At 41.5% G+C, this 22,125-nt stretch overlaps 1 protein-coding gene across 4 annotated transcripts in view; it reads left to right on the top strand.

The window, feature by feature from the left end:
- Positions 1-22,125, top strand: part of LOC144676966 (extended synaptotagmin-2-like) — a 237,409-nt gene that overhangs the window by 132,761 nt on the left and 82,523 nt on the right. For all 4 annotated transcript variants that reach the window (XM_078537256.1, XM_078537243.1, XM_078537236.1 and 1 more), the window contains exon 7: positions 17,260-17,315. In XM_078537256.1, the coding sequence (XP_078393382.1) occupies positions 17,260-17,315 (56 nt within the window). The remainder of the gene's footprint in view (positions 1-17,259; positions 17,316-22,125) is intronic.

Here is a 22,125-nt window from a genome sequence, read left to right as displayed (position 1 = left end):
GACTGTCAGAAAATATTGTAAACATTCAGCAGGTCAGGCAGCATCTTTGGACAGGATAAACAAGTTGACTTCTAAGGTATGAATCTTCATCCAAACTCACCTGAAACAGGAAGTTACATCCTTGCTTCACAAAAATTGCTTGACCTGCAGAGTGTTTTTACAGTATTATCTGCTACTTTTTGTTTAACAAACTTAAGTCTATAGTTCAGTCTCTGCGTAGAACTGACTTTTAGAAATTACTAAGATAAAAGCAAAACACTGTGGATGCTGGAAATCCAAAACAAAAACAAAAATACCTGGAAAAACTCAGCAGGTCTGGCAACATCTGCAGAGAGGAACACAGTTAACGTTTTGAGTCCGAATGACTCTGTTCAGTTCTGTTGAAGGGTCATTCGGACTCGAAACGTTAACTGTGTTCCTCTCCGCAGATGCTGCCAGACCTGCTGAGTTTTTCCAGGTATTTTTGTTTTTGTTTTAGAAATTACTACATTTTTGCACGTGGTTTATGTCTTTCAAACAGTTCTATTGCTGCAAGGCATCTGTTCTCTTACATGCACAATACCAGGCAGAGTTGTTAAATAGGCTCGAGTTTCTCTGCCCCATCCCCCAATATTTCATATAAGTATTCCTTAAAGTCAACATCTGTCATGAGGAAAAAGTAGCTGAATGCTGAGAAGTCCTGCTTCAGCCTTGCTTCATCAATGCTTACATATTTTTTGAATACTTTTTGCACTAAAACATCCATTTTAATTAATACTGCGTCTCGTTCTGAGTTCAGGCCTGCTGTTGTGGAATTTGGCAAAGAAAGCAGTACACGATGCAGCTTGGCCTTCATTGCTTTCCGCTGAGTTGACCGACTGGACCTGATTCATACAGTAGGGATTATTCATAGTGCAATGCTTAATGTTGCCTTATAAGGTAACAGTAAATTTGTCAGATTGCAGACAGAGTAACCTCGATTTTCCATTTTCTGGTCAAATGTGAAAATTTACTTTTCTGAGAACACATTGTGGATAATTAAATTTTCCAAACCCCGTACATACACTGCTCCATGAGCAACCCATCCTTCAGAAATGCCAAGCATTCCTACATATCTGTCCCCAGGTTAACTTACTCAGAATAAGAATTGTCCTGCTTAACAATTGCAGACATAAATAGGCTAAATATGAAAGAATCCAAAATTATTTCTTATAATTCCTGTAAGCAGGGTACAATTTCAGCCTATGCACAACTCCACCCTTCAATGCAACTGCCCACTCCCCCCCAACTCTCGACCTAAAACATTTATTTCAGCTAAATCAGGCTGCATAAGGACTCATGCGCAGAACAGGGTTGGCCTTGTCGGCTCAGTGTTAACATTCTTTTTTTGAGTCAGAAGGTTTTGAGATCAAGCCCCACTCCAGAAACTTGTGCGCCTGATGAGCACTTGAGCACTTCAGAGTAGTAATGAGAGAGTATGAAGTCTTTGAGATGAGACATTAAACTGCAGACCTTTCTGCCCCATTGCATGTATGTAAAGATTCCATGGCACTATTTGAAGATAAGTAGGAGAGTTCTTCTAGTGTTCTGGGCAACATTTATCCTTTAAGCAGCACCAAAGTCATAGGATCTGGTCGCTGCTGCTTGTAGGATTTTGCTGTGTGCAAATTGCCTTCCGCATATCCCTACATTATAACTGTGACTTAGGCCAGTTGGTGGGGTTGTGCGGGGACAGGTGGGGTCAGGCGCCCACCTGATCGGTGCCCTTGATTGGGGACACACCGCCATTTTACGTGGGCAGGCCAATTAAAGCCCGCCCAGCATGATGTGCACCCGGAAGCGCTGAGCATTCCCTGTGCGGGTGGGGTGGGGGGGGGGGGTGGTTCCCTGAGAGGTTCCTTGTGCTTTTTCGCGCATGTGCGCGTGCAAAAGAGCACATAGACCTCTCCAAGGCACGGAGGTACCTCAGGAAGATTTGTTTCAGTACTAAAGTTTTTAACACTTTTAAAACATGTCCCCTCATGTGACACTATCACATGAGCTGGGACATGTCAAAGAATAAATGTATAAATTTTTATTAGATTTTAAAACACTGCATGAAACCTCCCTGCCTGTGGATGAGGTTTCATGAAAAACGTGAAGGCCGCCTGGACTCTTCACCTGCCCGCCAAACTTAAGTTTGGACGGGGCAGCTCATTAATTTGAATTGATTAGGTTTTAAATGGCCTTAATAGGCCTTTGACAGTTCGGTGGGCGCGCAGCCGACTTGGCTGCACGCCTGCTGAACCGAAAATCTAAATGACGTGCGGTGACGTTGGGATGCCCGCCCAACGTCACTGCGCGTCATTTTACGCGTTGGCGAGTGGGCCCCATCCCCGCTCGCCGACAGGAAAATTCTTCCCTTAATTGCAAAAAGTTGTGAAGGGTCCTTTATAAATGCAAGCTTTTTTCTTTCGAAGGGTAAATGTGAACAGATAGTTGAGACTTAACTTTCACTGATCAGGCTATTCCGGGATCCACTGTTAGAAAGTTCAGGACAGATTTTTGTTTTCGGGATAATAAAGAGCATAGGAACTGGGAATAAGAATTGAGTCATTCAGCCCTTTGAGCCTGTTCCGCCATCCAATTACATCATGTTCGGTACTTCAACTCCATTTAGCTGTCTTAGATGCATATCCCTTAATAATCTTATGTATCAAAAATTTATCAATCTCGATCTTCAAAGTTTCAGTTGGCCCAAAATTCACAGCCTTTGGGGTAGAGAGTTATACAGCCTGTCCACAGAACATTCTGGCAAATCTGTACCATGTACAAGAGTATGGTAAGGTAGCTTTAGAAATTTGGAGTCAACAGTGTATTCTGTTCATATACTTCTATGCCCCTGTGTATTAATAGTTTTACTAAGGGAGAACAGTATTTGCTCATCAACTGATATGAGTCTATTTTTTAATCCATTCATGGAATGTGAGCATTGCTGTCAAGGACAACTTTCGTTGCCCATCCCTAATTGCCCTTGGTGGTGGTGAGCTGCCTTGTCGAACTGCTGTAATCCATGTGGTGTCGCTACACCCACAATGCTGTTAGGAAGGGAGTTTCAGGTTTCCTGCCCAGCAACAGTAAAGGAGCAGTGATAAAGTTCGAAGTCAAGATGGTGCGTGGCTTGGAGGGGAACTTGCTGTTAGTGGTATTTCCACATATCTGCTGTCCTTACCCTGGGTGGTAGAGCTTGCGGGTTTGCAAGGTACTGTCGAAGGAGCTTTGGTGAGTGACTGTAGTGCATCTTGTAGATGACATACACTGCTACCAGTGGTGAAAGGGATGAAATTTAAGGTGGTGGTTGGGTGCCGATCAAATGGGCTGCATTGGGGTGGTTAGCTATGTTCCATCCTAGTTTTGTGAGTTCCTTTTAATCCTGGTTAATGCCAGTTGAGTTTTATGATCCTACATTACAATTTTGTTCTGGAAGATGGTGGTTGTCATGTAGCCCATGAAGTACATTTTGAGCCCCTTTCAATTCAGGTAGTTAACAATCTGAAAATAACTTGAATTTTAATAAGGACTCTCCAAGGTAAATATATGCCAGTAAGATCAGTTTTAGATTCTCTGTGCACAATTACTCAGACCTATTTCATGATGTATTCATTGTATCTATGTATGGGTTACCAGTTTGGAATGGCTCTGAAGAAGGCCCACTGATAATGTGAGCACTAAGCCATTCTACACAATTTAGGCTAAATATTACAAATTCACTCCTTTTATGGGAAGACAAATTAGAAACATACAAATTAAAGTGAATCCAGCAGAGGGAACGAGAAGTGAGATTTGGAAGAGATAACACCAGGTTCTCTGAGCCAAGCAGCATTCGATGGTTGGAATTGAATTCTTTAATTGCTGGTTGAGATAACTAGTTTTCCAGGGCTTAATTGTCTGCTGGCAGAAAGCCACAGGTTCTTTAAAAAGCTTTAATAGCTGAGGCAGAAAGTTGAGATTACTTCGTAGTTTTCAATGTTGCTTTGCTGGCTTTTAAACTGGATTTTTCTGAAACCAATTGGGTGTCATGATGGGCAGCGTAACAAGGGTCTTTGTGACAGTGCGATAATAAAGGAAAAAGCAACTCGGCTTTTAGTGATTTACAGAGCCAAAATAAAGATAATTCCTAAAGTTCACAACTGTTGGACATGGAAGTTTCATGCCAGAACCACACATTTAACCTGTTAATTGGAAGAGCCAGAAATGTTTTTCAATTAAATTTATTAGGAAATTAAATACAGTGTTGGTGTCTTAATTATATTAGAGCTTACAGGGTACATGTTCCAGATAGTTAAATCAATGCATGATAATCATATCCATTTGAGGCTGATGGAAAGGGTCCGGGGTGTTTAACACATTTTGGATTTATTTATTGAAGACTTTTTGGAAAGTTGCTGGTTTTGTGCAGTACATGCTAAATCTTAGGAATTCAACTCTCCTTATGGAGAAATTGAAGTACACTTAGCAGAGTGACGGAGGAAAGAAAGGGTGTCTTGGCAGAGATGAGATCCGGTTCATTGAGCCAAGTCATGCTGACAGTTGACATGGAATTCCTGGTTGGGAGAACTTGTAAATTTCACATAGTTCAACTGAGGTTCTCAGTATGGAGATACTCGGCCATGCTGAATTTGCACACTGTGGCTTTCAGGGAATAAAATAACTAATCTTGGGTACTTCACAATTTGCAGCGTATTTGCAATTTGAAAATGTTTAATTAGGATTATCTATCCATTTGCATTGAACTCGTGAAAGAAAATAAACTCCTATGTAATTTTATTAAAATTGTTTAATTGGAGTTAACTTTGAATTAGTAACACCAGACTGTACCCTATTTGCGGCCTGCTTAAGGCCAGGTTGACCACATATTTAGTCCATTCTTCTTAGGCTAATTTTGCTTTTTATTTTGTTTTAAAACTAAGCTGCCTTCTTTCATTTGAGCTTGCAATTAGTTCCCCATGTTCATAGAATGTTAATTTTCGCGTTGTGCAAAGGGTGCAGCATTGAAATAGGCATGTATGTATATATGTTTATTGTTGAGGTGTGACTATTCTATTGTGGTTTCTAATTCCTGAAAGAACACATGATTTGACTTACTGCTGCTTTATATGTATGAATCCACATTGCAATTATGAATCCACATTGCAATGTCCAGCTTATGCTAAGGAGAGGAATGACATGCCAGGCTAAGCACATGGCCAGGTTAACCATATACCAGGCTAACCACAGTGAGCCATGAACAATATCTGAGTGCATTTTTACATGCTTTTGCATTCATTCAATTTGCTGGTATATTTGATTCTTATTTCATTTTCTCTTGTAGATTAACAACTATCATGATTTACATTTAATGCAAGGCATGTTCCAATTGACCACTAATAGGGGCCTATCCAAGGAATTTACTAAAGCAATATTTATAATTGTAATTTTCATGAGTGTAGTCGATATTCTAGGGAAAAGGAGTTAATGATATGTGTATATTTAAACATTTATAGTTTAGAAGGAAACATGCAAAATTTGTGATAAGTGAGGTTTGTACTGAGAACTACATCTTGTGCATCCATTCCGGATACTAAAGCAGATAAGTGGATGATAATCAAGTAGCAGTTTATAGATTTATAGGAACCACATTCTTTAAAATATTATTAATTTGGAACCCTGTGAAACGCATACTGTTGCTTTTTGACCATGAGCTGACCATTAATAACTGTAGACTAATTCCTAAACATTAGGGTTGTTAAACTGGTATGTTCCTCTTCTCTATGTTAAAGCTGTGAGCCAAATGCAAATTGCTGTATGTTCATCAGAGGCATTGATCTGCATGTGTCTCAGAAAACTGATGTAAAACCAATACAAAATGATTGAATATGCTCAGCCCTCCCTTCACCCAACTTCAAGGAGCTTCTGGGACTCTAGGAAGACAACCGGAAAACATACAGAGAAATAATACAAGAGTGAGATGTGATAAAACAAAATAAAGTTTGCATTAAATTTGTACAGGTGCTGTAAATAACTCAGAGAGATTCAGTGATGCTGGTAAATGTAAATAACTTCAATACATTAATATCATGTGTATTTAGTGTCTTGAATCTGAAGTGATATAACTTATCTGCTGACATGACATTTGGTTGCATTGCAGCGGAGTAAATGGGTGTTGGGTTTCGCCTTTCTGGTTGAAAAATGCAGATAACTTAACCTCATTGACAGGTTTCCCTCTCGCCAAGCAATGGAAGTTGCCTGGCCAACCAGTGTGATGAGCTCAAGAGCAAACATTTTCTCAAGAGTGATTATGAACAAAAGTATTATGGCCACAATCTCTATAACCTGCCTTGGGTTTCCAAATTGTTTCTCGTAAGGAGTGAAAAAAGGATGGGAAGTCCAGAGACCTTTTGTGCTTGCTTGACTTGGACTCTGACTTCATTTTTGGTAAACTGGGAGGTGGTAAATCTTAACTTTGCATTTTGTGTAACTTTTACTAGTGTTACAGCTTCAGACAGTTGTGACATTCTAGCTGTGTGTAAATCTTCAGTTGGGTTGTTATTTATCAGATAAGGCTGTTGTTTATACTTGTTTGATTTTTCAGCTGCAAACCTAAGATTATTATACGCCACCTTGCTGTTCACAAAGTGAACAAAATATCATATGGCACTCTTTCTTTTTCCTTTTTTTGTATGCCAAATAATTAATTGCCTTATTTAAAATTTTTAAAGCACAATCGACTGCAGCCTGCTTCAAACATTTATCAGTCTCAGTGTAAATTATTTAAATCCAAATAGTTTGTTCAGCTTTCTTATTCTGAGCCTGAGGTAGTGTTCCCTTGTAGGTTATGACTAATGGATTCAATGAAATTGTCCATTTTGGCAGGAAGGATAAATGAGAGGCATATTATCTAAAATGGTGAGAGATTGCAGAGCTCTGAGATGCAGAGGGATCTGGGTGTCTTAGTGCACGAATTGCAAAAGGGTAGAATGCAGGTACAACAAGTAATTAGGAAAGCTAATAGAATGTTATCATTTACTGCGAGGGGAATTGAACACAAAGTAGGGAGGTTATGCTTCAGTTATGCAGAGCACCAGTGAGACCACATCTGGAGAACTGTATATAGTATTGATCACCTTATTTAAGGAAACATAGAAAATAGTAGCAGAGTAGGCCATTTGGCCCTTCGAGCCTGCTCCGCCATTCATTATGAACATGGCTGATCATCCAACTCAATAGCCTACTCGCACTTTCTCCCCATATCCTTTGATTCCTTTCGCCCCAAGAGCTATACCTAACTCCTTCTTGAAAACAAACAATGTTTTGGCCTCAACTACTTTCTGTTGTAGCGAATTCCACAGGTTCACCACTCTCTGGGCGAAGAAATTTCTCCTCATCTCAGTCCTAAATGGTCTACCCCGTATCCTCAGAGCTCCCCTGGTTCTGGACCTCCCCACCATCCAAAACATCCTTCCTGCATCTACCCTGTCTACTCCTATTGGAATTTTAGAGGTTTTTATGAGATCCCCCCTCATTCTTCTGAACTCCAGCGAATATAATCCTAACCTACTCAATCTCTCCTCATATGTCAGTCCCGCCATCCCAGGAATCAGTCTGGTAAACCTTTGCTGCACTCCCTCTATAGCAAGAACATCCTTCCTCAGATAAGGAGACCAAAACTGCGCACAATATTCCAGGTGTAGTCTCACCCAAGGCCCTGTATAATTGCAGTGTTCCCCAACATTTCTGGTATGTTATTTGTATCCTCCTTTGTGAAGACATAACGAAAGTATGTATTTAGTTGGTCAGCCATTTCTTTGTACCCCATTATAAATTCCCCTGTTTTTGACTGTAGAGGCCTACATTTGTCTAAACCAATCTTTTTCTCTTCACATACCTATAGAATCTTTTACAGTCAGTTTTTATGTTCCCCGCAAGCTTACTCTCGTACTCTATTTTCCCCTTCTTAGTGAATCCCTTGGTCCTCCTTTGCTGAAGAAGGATGTAAATGCGTTGGAAGCAGTTCAGAGAAGGTTTACTAGACTAATACCTGGAGTGGGCAGGTTGTCTTATGAGGAAAGTTGGACAGGCTAGACTTGTGTCCGCTGGAGCTTAGAAGAGTAAGATGCGACTTGATTGAAACATATAAGATCCTGAGGTGACATGACAGGGTGGATGTGGGGAGGATGTTTCCTCTTGTGGGAAAATCTAGAATTGTGGGTCACCTTTTAAAAATAAGGGGTCATCCATTTAAAACAGAGATGAGGCAAAATCTTTTTTCTGAGGGCCTTGAGTCTTTGGAACTCTCTTCCTGAAAAGGTGGTGGAAGCAGAGTCTTTGAATATTTTTAAGGCAGAGGTGAATAGGTCCTTGGTAAGCAAGGGGGTGATAGGTTATTGGGTGTAGGCGGGATGCAGATTTGAGGTTACTATCAGATCAATCATGATCTTATTAAATGGCAGAGCAGGCTTCAGGGGCCAAATGGCCTACTTCTGCTCCTTGTTCATATCACTTCAATGGATGAGCATTCAGAAAAAAAGAGCTGCATATAGCCTGGGCTGATGGCATCTCACGTGACGTTAGGCCAAGTCTCGATTTTCATAACTGATTACAAGTATTGCATAAGAAGTTAGTGTTGGAGGGATGGACAGAGGTATTGGCTTTGCGCCGCAGTCGCTTGTCCTAAAGACTCTTGACTCTGTCCTTCTCAAATGTCAAAATCATTTGATGATAGAGACTTCTCCGTTTGGGTCTCTCCCAGGTTTTTTTCCCCCATGTATTGGGATCCAGCTTGCAAACTCCGAGGTTGGCTTTCAGATTGTCCTCACACCAAGTTTGGGATGTTCTGTGGTGTGGGTTCCTGTGCTCAGCTGGCTGTAGAATACTGTCTTTGGTATGTGGGAATCCTCTATGTGAAGCACATGACTGGCCCAATGAAACTGAGCTCTAATGCGCATGCTCTCAATACCAGCTATGCAGCACTTTGCAAGAACCTCAGTGTTGGGTATTTTGTCCTGCCACCTAACATTGCAAATAGATCGATAGGTCTCAGACAGCAAAGATAGAATGCTTCTAGTTGCTTTATGTGATGCAGGCAGGTTATCCAAGCTTCAAACCCATTAAAAAGTGATGTAAGTACCACTTCCTGGTAGACTTTGATCTTTGTCCTGAGACAAACTCCATGCTCTTCTCAAACTATTGAATGAGCCTGCCAGACACTAAGCTTGCTTTTGCCAGGCAGTGGTTGATTTCATCATCCAGTGTAGTATTGGAGAGGATACTCCCAAGGTAGCAAAACTTTTGTACTGAAAGGAGAGCTGTTGTCGCTAGTGGCTATGGGGTATTGGAATATGTGGCCAGAGGCAAGTTTATATGAAACCTCTGCTCTCTTCAGACTTATTGTCAGGCCAAAGTGTTCTGAGGCTAGGGCAAAGCGATCAACAGCAGCTGAATGTACTGAATGAGAGCGCAGTCATCCACGAACAGGTTATGACTATAATCAGAAAAATCACTAGCTTTTTAAAATTCATTCATGGGATGTGGGCATCGTTGGCTAGGCCAACATTTATTACCCATTCCCAGAGGGCATTTAGGAGTCAACCACATGTAGGTCAAACCAGGTAAGGACAGCAAATTCCCTTCCCTAAAGGACATTAGTGAACCAGGTGGCAATGCTTTCAGGGTCATCATCAGACTTTTAATTTCAGATTTTTGTTGAATTCAAATTTCACCATCTGCCGTGGTGGGATTTGAACCCAGGTCCCCAGAGCATTACCCTCGATCTCTGGATTATTAGTCCAGTGACAATACCACTACACCACCGCCTCTTTCTTTTCTGCTTCGTCAGTCCCTCCAGATCGAGGATGGCTTGCTTCCACTCTAGTTTGATAGGTTCTGAGATCAATGATGAGTCCCATGTGTAATCTGCCAACTCTGCCACCTGCGGGCAGGTGGTGCTTGAAGGGTCAGGCAGATGAGGTGTTTGAGGTTTGTGTGTTCTTGCCAAAGCCTTGACTTCATCTTTGTGCTCCTGACGAAGTCTCTCAATGTGTTTGGTGCCTTCCTGAATAACTCTTCTCCATTTTGGTCGGTCACAAGCCAGGGACTTGTGTGAGTCGGGGGTGATTTTTGATTTCTTCAGTGGAAGTGTTTTGCCGTGGGAGCTGGTTGGGAGAGGGCCTATGTTTTCCGAGTGTTTAGTGAAAGGACAATTTTCTCATTTGCTTTGGAGTTGGCGTTGACAATGACCTGAAGCTCAGTTTCTGAGTGAGCACACAGAAACGTCATCTGCATACTGCAGCTCAATGACTGAGGTTGGAGTGGTTTTAGTTTTGGATTAGGTGGCATAGGTTGAACAGTTCCCTGTCTGTTCTATAGATTATCTCCATGCCTGTGGGTGATTTTCTGGAGGGGAGTTGCAGTGAGGAAAATGGAGAAGAGGATTGGTGCAATTAAACAACCTTGTTTGACCCCAATCTTCAGTGAGCTAGGGATTCTATTAGTGAAGATCACAGATTGCGTGTTTATCATTGGGCAGAATTTTCTGCCGGGCGGGCGGGCCCGACCCAATCTCTGGCGGGCGGGGAGATGATCCCCACCCGCCTCAATGGCCTCAATGGGCCATTGACAGGTCGGCGGGCTCGCAGGTGATTTTGCTGTGCCCCTGCCTTCCTGAAGATTTAAATGGGGCGGGATGACTTCAGGGGTTCCGCCCAACGTCATCCCGCATCATTTTATGCGTCAGCGAGCGGCCCCCCCACCCCGCCACTCACCAACGGCAAAATTCTGCCCATAGAGTAAGCAGAGGATGGGGGCAAATTCCTGAGGGTAGCCAAATTTGAGGAGGCTACTCCATAAGTCTTTGCGGTTGAAATGTTTTTGTGAAGTCACAGAATCTCACAGTGCAGAAGAGGCCCTACGGCCCATCTTGTCTGCATCGACACGTGAGAAACACCTGACCTACCTACCTAATCCCATTTACCAGAACTTGGCCCATAGCCTTGAATGCTATGGCAGGCCAAGTGCTCATCCAGGTACTTCTTAAAGGATGTGAGGCAACCCGCCTCCACCACCCTCCCAGGCAACGCATTCCAGACCGTCACCACCCTCTGGGTAAAAAAGCTTTTCCTCACATCCCCCTAAACCTCCTGCCCCTCACCTTGAACTTATGTCCCCTTGTGACTGACTCTTCAACTAAAAGGAATAGCTGTTCCCTATCCACCCTGTCCGTGCTCCTCATAATCTTGCACACCTCGATCAGGTCGCCCCTCAGTCTTCTCTGCTCCAACAAAAACAACCCAAGTCTATCCAACCTCTCTTCATAACTTAAATGTTTCATCCCAGGCAACATCCTTGTGAATCTCCTCTGCACCCTCTCCAGTGCAATCACTTCCTTCCTATAATGTGGCGACCAGAACTGCACACAGTACTCCAGCTGTGGCCTCACCAAGGTTCTATACAACTCCAACATGACCTCCCTACTTTTGTAAACTATGCCTCGATTGATAAAGGCAAGTGTCCCATATGCCTTTTTCACCATCCCACTAACATGCCCTTCCGTCTTCAGAGATCTATGGACACACACGCCAAGGTCCCTTTGTTCCTCAGAACTTCCTAGTGTCATGCCGTTCATTGAATACTTCCTTGTCAAATTACTTCTTCCAAAGTGTATCACCTCACACTTTTCAGGGTTAAATTCCATCTGCCACTTATCTGCCCATTTGACCATTCCATCTATATCTTCCTGTAGCCCAAAACACTCAACCTCACTGCTAACCACCCGGCCAATCTTTGTGTCATCCGCAAACTTACTAATTCTACCTCCCCACATAGTTATCTATGTCATTTATACAAATGACGAATAATAAGGGACCCAGCACAGATCCCTGTGGTATGTCACTGGACACTGGCTTCCAGTCACTAATGCATCCTTCTGTCATCAGCCTCTGTCTCCTACAGCTAAGCCAATTTTGAATCCACCTTATCAAATTACCCTGTATCCCATGTGCATTTGCCTTATTTTTAAGTCTCCCATGTGGGACCTCGTCAAAGGCTTTGCTGAAATCCATATAAACTACATAACTGCACTACCCTCATCTACACACCTGGTCACCTTCTCAAAAAACTCAATCAAATTTTTTAGGCATGACCTCCCTCTGACCAAGCCATGCTGACTATCCCTGATCAAACCTTGCCTCTTCAAGTGGAGATAGATTCTCTCCTTCAGAATTTTCTCCAATAGTTTCCCTACCACGGACGTGAGACTCACTGGTCTGTAGTTCCCTGGCTGATCTCTATAACCCTTCTTAAATAGCGGAACCACATTAGCTGTTCACCAGTCCTCTGGCACCTTCCCCGTGGCCAGAGAGGAATCAAAAATTTGCGTCAGAGCCCCTGCGATCTCCTCCCTTCCCTCCCTTAGCAGTCTGGGACACAAATCATCTGGACCTGGATATTTGCCCACTTTTATGCCTGCCAGCACCTCCAATACCTTGTCACTCCCTATATCAATTTGCTCAAGAACCTCGCAGTCTCTCTCCCCGAGTTCCGTACCTTCATCCTCATTCTCTTGGGTGAAGACGGATGTGAAGTATTTGTTCAACACACTACGGATGTCCTCTGGCTCCATCCATAGATTTCCCCCTTGGTTGCTAACGGGCCCTACTCTTTCCCTGGTTATCCTCTTCCCATTGATATACATGTAGAATATCTTAGGATTTTCCCTACTTTTACCAGCCAGAGCTTTCTCATATCCCCTCTTTGCTCTCCTAATTGCTTTCTTAAGCTCCACCCTGCACTTCCTGTACCCCACTAATGCCTCTGCTGATTTGCTCCCCTTGTACTTGCTAAAAGCCTCTCTTTTCCTTCTCGTCGTATCATGAATATCTCTGGTCATCCATGGTTCTCTGGGCTTGTTACTCCTTCCTATCACCCTAGAGGGAACATGTTGAGCCTGTACCCTCCCCATTTCCTTTTTGAACACCCCCCACTGCGCTGTAGATTTCCCCACAAGTAGCTGTTCCCTGTCTACCTTGGCCAGATCCTGCCTTATTTTACTAAAATCCACTCAACCCCCATCCAAAACATTTTTTTTTGCAACTTGTCTATTTCTCTGTCTGTAACAAGCTTAAATTGTACCATGTTGTGGTCGCTATCACTAAAGTGCTCCCCCACCACCACCTCAGCCACCTGACCAGCTTCATTCCCCAGAATTAGGTCCAGCACCGCGCTGGCCCTTATTGGATCCTCTACATATTGACCTAAAAAGTTCTCCTGTACACATTTCAAGAAATCCACTCCATCCAAGCCCTTAACTCTACGTCTATCCCAATTAATTTTGGGAAAGTTGAAATCACCTAATATGATCACCCTATTGTTATTGTTTTTACACACCTCCGCAAATTGTGCACATATTTGCTCCTCAATTTCCCGCTGACTATCTGGGGGTCTATAATAAACACCTAACAATGTAGCTGCCCCTTTTTTATTCCTAAACTCTACCCACAAAGCTTCATTCGATCCCCCCTCCAAATATCATCTCTCCTTACTGCAGTAACTGACTCCTTAACTCTTAACTAAGAAGAGCTATGTACAGCGGTTGGTGCTGTTCCTTGCATTTCCTCATGAATCTATGTAGTACCACTGCCATGGGCCTTTTCCTATCCCTGCCACCCCTGATGGAACACATCTCTTTATTCTCTGAGATTTCACTAGATCTCTTTTAGTAGAAATTTTTTCTTCCATGTTGTGTGCACCAATTGTTTTACCTGCTGTTTGTAGAAGAAAATTAATATTTTACCGTGATTTAATGCACCTGTTGCAAGATGTGGTCAGAATGTGTAATCCACGATAACACTATTGGGTCTATTTGTGTGGCAGCTATAGAAATTGCACTTTTTTGCTATGTGAGACTGAGGTGTTAACAATCTCCAAAACTAATCCTCTGCAGCCTAGGTTCATAGGTAGTCTTCTGCTAACGCCTGTGATCAACCTCCAATGAGTAATCAAAAGCTAGAACCTAGTTCACTGAAACTCTTAAAACAAAATTTCAGAAGAACAGAACAGAAGAGAATGAGAAATAGGAACAGGAGTAGATCATTCGGCCCCTTGAGCCTTCTCCGCCATTCAATAAGATCATGGCAGATCTTCTTGTGATTTGATTTCCACATTGCCAGTTAACCCCGATAATCTTTGATTCCCTTGCCTAACAAGAATCTACCTCCCTCTGCCTTAAAAATATTCAGTGACCCCGCTTCCACCACCTTCATCCAGTGGGGCTCCTGCACAGCTACAGGACCATCTGTCATTATGGGTATTCAAGGTGCTGGAGTCACTGGCAGAGGGGCTGAGGAGCCACTATCCACAGAGGTACCCCTGAGAGGAGCCCCCAGATGTAGAAGGCTTTCAAGGCTCCTCCTTCTGCCTTGAAAGGCACACTTGTATCTCCCTGTACCTGAGAAGTGCAAGGATCTAGCGGACATTCCAGGTACCTTGTTGCCGCACCCCCTCCTGCCCAGCCATTGTTGCACAGAGCTCATGAACAAGGCATTGGCATGCATCGAATGATTTGCTGGATTTGGCTCTCCACGAGGTTGCCAACTTCTCAATGGAGGGAGCCATGCGCACTCATTCCAGAGATATGGCAGTATTTCAACATCAGTGCATGGGTATCCATAGCCTCTAGAAATTCCGCCAGATGTTTCCTAACGCTGCAGCATTTTCCTGTTGTTGTCGACTCCAGGGACAAGTCATCAGCCTGGTACTCTGCTTCGACCTGGCTTCCCATAGTCCACTGTCTGTAATTCACCTCAGCAGTCAGAGCCACCATCGGCTTTTTGGCTTTCCAGGCTGTCCCCATTGCATTCAGTGCTGGCAGCCCTTTAAGTATGGTGCCACGGCATGACCTCATGCTGCCTCTCAGCCAGCCACCAGAAGCGACTCCAATTTCCAGTCCTGACATTGGGACCTGTGGCCGAGCAGCGAAATCCTGTCAGTACTTTCCAATCACCATTGTCGCCTTGCAAACGAGTAAATTGTAGATGTCAAGGAAAGGAGCTTGGCTAATGCTGACACTATTTAAATTTTCTTCTGAGGAAAAGCTGTGGCTGACAGCAGGTTAAATTGTTGCACAAGGAATACTGTAAGTCAGCTTTTGGAGCCTTGAAAAATCCTCCCAAAAACAGGGGTTGGCTTAGAGGCCAAGTATAAAATGTGAACTGCTGTTAGTGTAGGTGGTCGCCATTTTGAACTACGAAAACAAACAAAGCACCGGTAATTCAAATTAAATCAATGTAACATGTTTTATTAAATAAATTAATTCTACAAGGATACCTTTAATCACAATTGAAACATTTTAAAAACTGACGAACTTTCTGCATCCAACGTAAAGAGTTCATCGAATTCATTCTGAATCACTTTGGCAATGGCATCATTGTAGTCATTGTAACAGATGGTACATAAATTTTATTGATTAGCACTACTTCCACATCTTCCCATTATTGTAGAAGAGTAAACTTTCCCCTTCACCGGCTTCATGATAACTGTCAATACATGACCGTTGGATGGCGGTGCAATGGCAAGTTTTGTGTGGGTTTTATCATCAAATCATGGAATGCTATTAGTGCACAAAGTATTAGTATTATCAGATCGATTAGATTTGGCGCTTTCAGTTTCAAAATCATCTCTTCCACAACAAATCATTTTCATCTCCATCCATTGAATTGGATATTCTACACTTTTTTTGAACAATCTGATTATACTAATACTTTGTGCACTAATAGCATTTATGTTTAAATGAAAATTTCGGAAATGTTAGCATTTATCCTCTCATTTGCTAATTTGAACTGCTTTACAAGTTTGTGAAGGATGCTAGAGAATGTTAGCTTTTGTGGTAACCAGGTGAAGCAAGACCAAAGGAAAAAAAGAGTAAGAAGTAACCTTGAAATTAATAAATGCAAATATCCAAACTTAGGAGTTAATAAACAATTTAACTGAAGCAACAAGGAGAACCTGAGCTATGAGGAAAGATTGGCTAGGTTGGGGTTGTTTTCCTAGGAGCAGCAAAAGTTGAGAGGGGACCTGATAGAGGTGCATAAGATAATGAGGGTCATAGATAGGGGGCATGGATTTAAGGTAAGAGGTAGAAGGCTAAGAAGGGAGTTGAGGAGAAACTTTTTCACCCAGAGGGTGGTGGGAGTCTGGAACTCACTGCCTGAAGGGGTGGTTGAGTCAGAAACTCTCGTAACATTTAAGAAGTATTTAGATATTTACTTGCATTGCCATAACCTCCAGGGCTATGGGCCAAGTACTGGAAAATGAGATTAGTGTAGTCATATCTATGTTGACTGGCGTGGAGATGATGGGCTGAATGGCCTCCTTCTGTGCTGTAAACATCTGAGTCTATGAAACACTTGAGTAAAACAAAATTTTTTCCATTGTGTAATGAGATGGTTTGCCTTAAAACTTTTTCATAGATGCTAAATGATGTGTAACATTAGTAACTTACTGTATCAAAAATTAGGCCAGCAGTGAAGTAAAGACCTGGATGGAGGACAAACTTAATCCAGATTGTAATTATTTTACCATAGCACCACACCTAAACACTGGTCTTCATAGCACATTAATATAAATCCCTCAGGTAAAACTTGTAACAGTTAAATTTATTGAAGATTTGCAATCTCTATGATAAAAGCATTTGAAACTGAATTGTAAATTTAACCCTTGAAGTATTTTTGGAAAAATTACTTTAATAGCCTCTCAGTCTTGTTTAAATTGCAGCTTGTGTTTAGTAAGAACCATCTCTTTTGTTTTCCAGTAATTAACTGTTTCACTTGATAAACTTTCAGTGGTTACATCATAGTTAGTAATCTTGTGAAAGCATGCATAATGATAATTAAAACATTTAAAATGGCAAAGCCAGACTGGTGTATTCTGTGATTATACAGCATAAACCTTATAAAATAACATGTTTTAATCCATCTTTGGGTTCAGATGATGATTAGAAATAGCTCAGGTTTGACATATATGGAAAACTTCAGAAAAATGAATGTTTTATATTCCTGAGGGTACATTAATCACTCAGCTTTTCAAATAAACAGGTTAAATACCTGCATTAAAATAACAAAAGAAAGTATTCCTTGCTTATTATGGTAAGCAATCAGTTACTAGCATTCTATGGTGTAACTTCAATCCTACATTTTCAATCAATTTTGCAATCTTTTGCTTCCGGTTGAAAGTTATAAATTGAGAATAATTCTTTCTGTTTTTAATCAACAGTTACTTGAAATTAACTGGACAGGACTAACAAATCTTCTGGACGTCCCTGGACTGAAGTAAGTGCAGAATCCTTTGAGATGTTTCTGCAGGATTCAACACTGTCCTGCTGCGCCATGTTACAAATTTTAGACTGTAAAATGGTGCAGTTTGTTTTAGTTTTAAAGTTAGAGAATCTTGCTTTAGAATCAATATGAAGATGCAAGTAGCAGAAAATGGGTTTAATGAATGCACAGCTAGGACCTGAGACCTTGAGGTTTCTCAAAAGAATTATGGATATTTGTGAATGAATGCATGCGTCTAAGCTGAAACACTTTCCTTTTAGTGTTTATTTAAGATGTGATACTCTTCCAAATAGCTTCCTAAAATAATGCTCTTGTACAGAGAAAAGACCCCAACTATTGCACTATCAAGTAATATTGGCCTAGAATCACTAAACTTACAGCATAGAAGTTGGTTATTCAGCTCATCAGGTTTGACTCGATGCTTTTCCCCTCATGAATTGACTCAGCTAATCCTACTCACTTTCTTGCTCCCCATATTCTATTATGAATAAACAATGATTTCCCTTAAATAATCCATGTCAATTAAGAATAACCTCCTCTATTTTGTTTAGTTGATAGCTACCATGATAATTCTACATCAGAATAAGCATCCATTGCAACCACAGAAGATCAGAATATTTTGTTTCTTTTCGCTGTACTGTCAGTTGAGTTTGAAAGGGTGCTGTGGGTTTAGGCATCAGATTGGTTACAGAAATGATTGCTTATACTTGTATAATATTGCATACAAAGTATTTACAGCACAGAAACAGGCCCAAAAGTTCTCTACAGTGTTTATGCTTCACATGAGCTGCCTCCTATTCTGTCAACGTCCTTCTATTTCTATTCCTTTCTCCCTCATGCATCCGACTTACACTTATCTAGCTTCCTGTTAAGTGCATTTATACTATTCTGCTCAACCATTTTCTGATCACTCTGAGTAAAGATGTTTCTCCAAAATTCCTTATGTTTGTGACTATCTTGTACTTATGGCCCCAGCTTTGGTTTTCCAGTAAGTGGAAACATCATCCCCATGTTTCTACATTGTCACTTGGTCAAATTCTTGGAACTCTCTAAACAGCACTGTGGGAGTGCCTTCACCTTGTAGACTACACTGTTTCAAGAAAGTGGCTCACTGCCTCCTTCTTGAGGGCAACTAGGGAGTAATAAATTCCAGCCTTGCTTGTGACACTTGCATCCTGAGAACAAATAAATTAAAGTAGAAAGTACATTACAACACTAGCAGTCCATTAGTAAAGCAGGCTATTAAGTCGCAAACAGTAGCTTAAACACAGTTGTTGAGAGTCTGTATTTTGCTTTAATCCACTAGCTCCCTTGTGGTACATAGCTTCCCAAGCCAAAAGCTACTCCCACAGTGCTGCTCTACATCTGTAAACAAGCAGTTCTGCAAAGAGCTGAAGTTTAAAATTTCCACTTATGGAAAAATCCTTTGGGATATTAATTAAGAATAGACCTGTTCACCATATCCATGTTAAGATGTCTAGTGTTGAGAGATTGGCATTTGTACACAATGCAGGTGAATTACAAGATGTATTTAATTTCTGAGATGAATGGTATTACTTTTGCATTAAGAAGTACATTTGGTTAATTTCAGATAGAGTTGTCCCAAAGTGCCCACTGCCTAATATAATTATCAGGTAACATGGGATTGTTATCCTCGCTGTTTTAAGATATAGTGCAACCAAAAATATGTTGAGCTTTAACAAAAAATGTTTATTCAGTCATTGGCCGATCAAGTATAATGAACCAGATGCAAAAAAATTAGTATATCCTGCAGATTGTCTATTTGGTTTCTGTTTTTCTGTTACATTAGTAGCATAATATCAAAAGTCAAATATTTTAGTCTAATTAATATTGAATATTATCAAGATAGTAGTCATATCAGTAGCAATAGTTTAAATGGTTCAAAGTAGCATAGTAAGATAGTTTAAAGAAAACTCATAGATTGCCTGGTGTCTCAGAGCTTGCTCTGAACTCATTTCATTATAACAAGAGAATACTTGACATGAAATTCAAATTTACTTCCTCTGTTACATCTCTATATTCATTCACGCAGAGAATTCGATGATTTGGTTTTCAGAAAGCTTGCTGACTTTTAATGCACCATAGTCAAATAAAATCGTAGAGAACCTCAATTCTGGAATGTAAATTCATTAAATATTCCTGTATGTGCCTCTGTTTAAACTTGGTTTTGCTTGTTTACTTTGGGTTGGCGCATTGACAACAGGGAGTGCCTTGGTTACTCACTTTGTTTCTCTTTGTTTAACTCTTGCTACTCTGGGCAAGTTTAGATTGTATTTTTTTGTCTTTTTTTCCCTCTTGTTAGTTTGTAATTTCTTCATATATAGTCAGAGAAATGCTGTGTCATATGTTGTAGATGTACTGGGCTGGATTTCCGTCTCCTCTTGGAAACGAGAATCAACTCGCAAAATGCAGAACGTAGTTTTTCTTTGCAGGAAAAGCAATTTTCTTGTTACTCCCCAACCCATTCCATTTTCGTGTGGCCTTTTCGTGGGTTAGGTGCAAAAGGCACACACACCTCTTCTGAGGTCAGGGTCCCCATTGCGAGGACTACAGGAAAATTGTATTTCCTCTTACACACTATTTGCATGCGCTTGTGCAGGTTTTGGAAGCACAAAAATAGTGCCTCCTTGGAGAGTTCATGATCACTGGGGAAACATTGGTAAGGAGTCTGGAACATTCATGCAGGTAAGTTAAAATGTTCTGACACCATCAAATGTTACCATTGGGTGCTGTATTGTAATGTCCGGTTATCTTTTATTTTGAAAAAAATAGCCCTACTGTTGGAATGTTTTTAAAAAAAAAATAACCAACCGCTCCACTCCATTTATTGACAGGCAATCTGCTTTGAAATATAAATGAAACACTATCTGGCCTTTCAGTTTTATTGTCTGGAGCTGTAATGATTTGTTTTGATAGCTGTAACTATTGTGAATACTGGGCTAAGTTGAAAACCTGGGAATGGCCTGAGCTCAGCAGGTAGTCTATTGACACAGATGCTCATGGCAATGATTGACAGTTTTAAGAGGTTGTAATAACATAATCTGCCTTTGATGTGGTTCCTGAGTACATGGTCGTTTGGTTACACTTAACGGATTAAACTTTTCTCAACAGGAGTACTTTTTTTTAAACAGTATCAATTACAGATTTTTGACTTAGGGCAGAATCTTGCCCTTGGATGGCAGGCGGGCCCCACCGGCTTGGCAGTGGGCGGGCAGCCGACCCCCGCCACTGAAATGGGGCCCACTGCCATTTTGAGTGGGCGGGCCAATTAAGGCCCGCCCAGCGGCATCCCCGACGGGAAGCACTATCTGCTTCCTGTGCGGGGGGTGGGGGGTGGGGGGTGGAGGGATGGAGGGATTCCGCAACTGTCAAAGTGCGGTCTCAGGGAGACCAGTGACAGTCCGAAAAACTTTAAAAATACAAAAATTAAAAAAATTTAACATGTCCCCCTCATGTGACAATGTCACACGAGATGGGACATGTTAATAAAGATCACATAAACTTTATTAATTTTTAAAAATAAGGACATGAAACTTCATCCCGCCAGTGGATGAAGTTTCATCAATAATCTGGAGCCCGCTGGGGCTCCTGGCCTGCCCACCAGCCTTAAGGTTGGACGAGCAGGTCTTTAATTACTTTAAATAGCCTGTCAATGGCTTCAATTGGCCATTGACAGGTCGGCGGGCGGACAGCTGATTTCGCTGTCTGCCCACCTTCCTGAAAATATAAATGGACTGGGATGACGTCGGGGATTCCTCCCGACATCATCCTGCGTCATTTTCCCCTCGGTGACCGGGCCCCGCCCCCAAATCACCGAGGGGAAAATCCTGGCCTTAGGGTTTTTTTTAAAGATTGTCATAGGTTTCATTTTGTTTACAACTGTATTTTAAAATATTCCCATTGCTATTGCATGGCTCCAGAGGACTATACATTATGGATATTGGGTGAGTGGCTATGGTGGATACATAGGGGGCATAGAGGGGGCATGGGATGACATTGGTGATCTGGAGATCATGGAGAGGGAATGGGGTTGCATGGAGCATGGGTATGGGGTTGAGGGGTAAGATTGTGGGGTCATTTAAACAATGTTGGGAGCTGGACCATTGTCTCCAAGGACCAAGGCAGACCTTCTAACCAGCCTGCCTTCACACCCTGTATGAAAAAATAAAAATCGTGAGCAAAGTCAGTCATGAGTCAGGTATGCGTTTTGGAAGTCAGGAAAGGGCCTGACCAGTATTTTGCATGCCCAACATGAAAATTCAGTCCATTATCTACATTTTACTTATGGTGCAGTTTGTTTTTATTATTTTATAGTTCCTGAGGCCATCCCCAACCAAAGTAAACTCTCAGGTTGGTGTAGAAAACTTGTCTTACCAAGTCATTGCATTGCATTTTTAAAAAATTTAGTTAATCAGGCACATACCTGGTACACTAGTTACATTATCAGGAATGGAAAAAAACTAATATGTGTATGTTTAATTGCACAAGTGTATTAGCCATATTGAAGGAGCTTCACACACAAAGGTACAGCCCTTTCGAAAAGTTTTTTGTTAGAAGTAAGTTATGTAATATGGAGGAAGTGAGAAATTAAATTATTTGTTATGAATTGTTGCTGGGCAAATTGGATGTTCCTCCTTTGGTTTGAAGTCTTGGAGATACAGGTGCTAGCATCTGTTGGAGACATTAGTCACAGCAGAAGGTACTCTCCTAAATGAGCACCAACATAGGATAGTAATCCCAAGCTCTCTTGAGACTCAGGTTACTAGTGGTTATACGCTCCCCT

This window comes from Cetorhinus maximus, chromosome 3 (assembly GCF_964194155.1).
Source record: "Cetorhinus maximus chromosome 3, sCetMax3.hap1.1, whole genome shotgun sequence".
In the NCBI taxonomy this organism is placed as follows: Eukaryota; Metazoa; Chordata; class Chondrichthyes; order Lamniformes; family Cetorhinidae; genus Cetorhinus; species Cetorhinus maximus.
The sequence above is the reverse complement of the archived record's forward strand: the minus strand, read 5'-3'. Positions and strand labels throughout refer to the sequence as shown.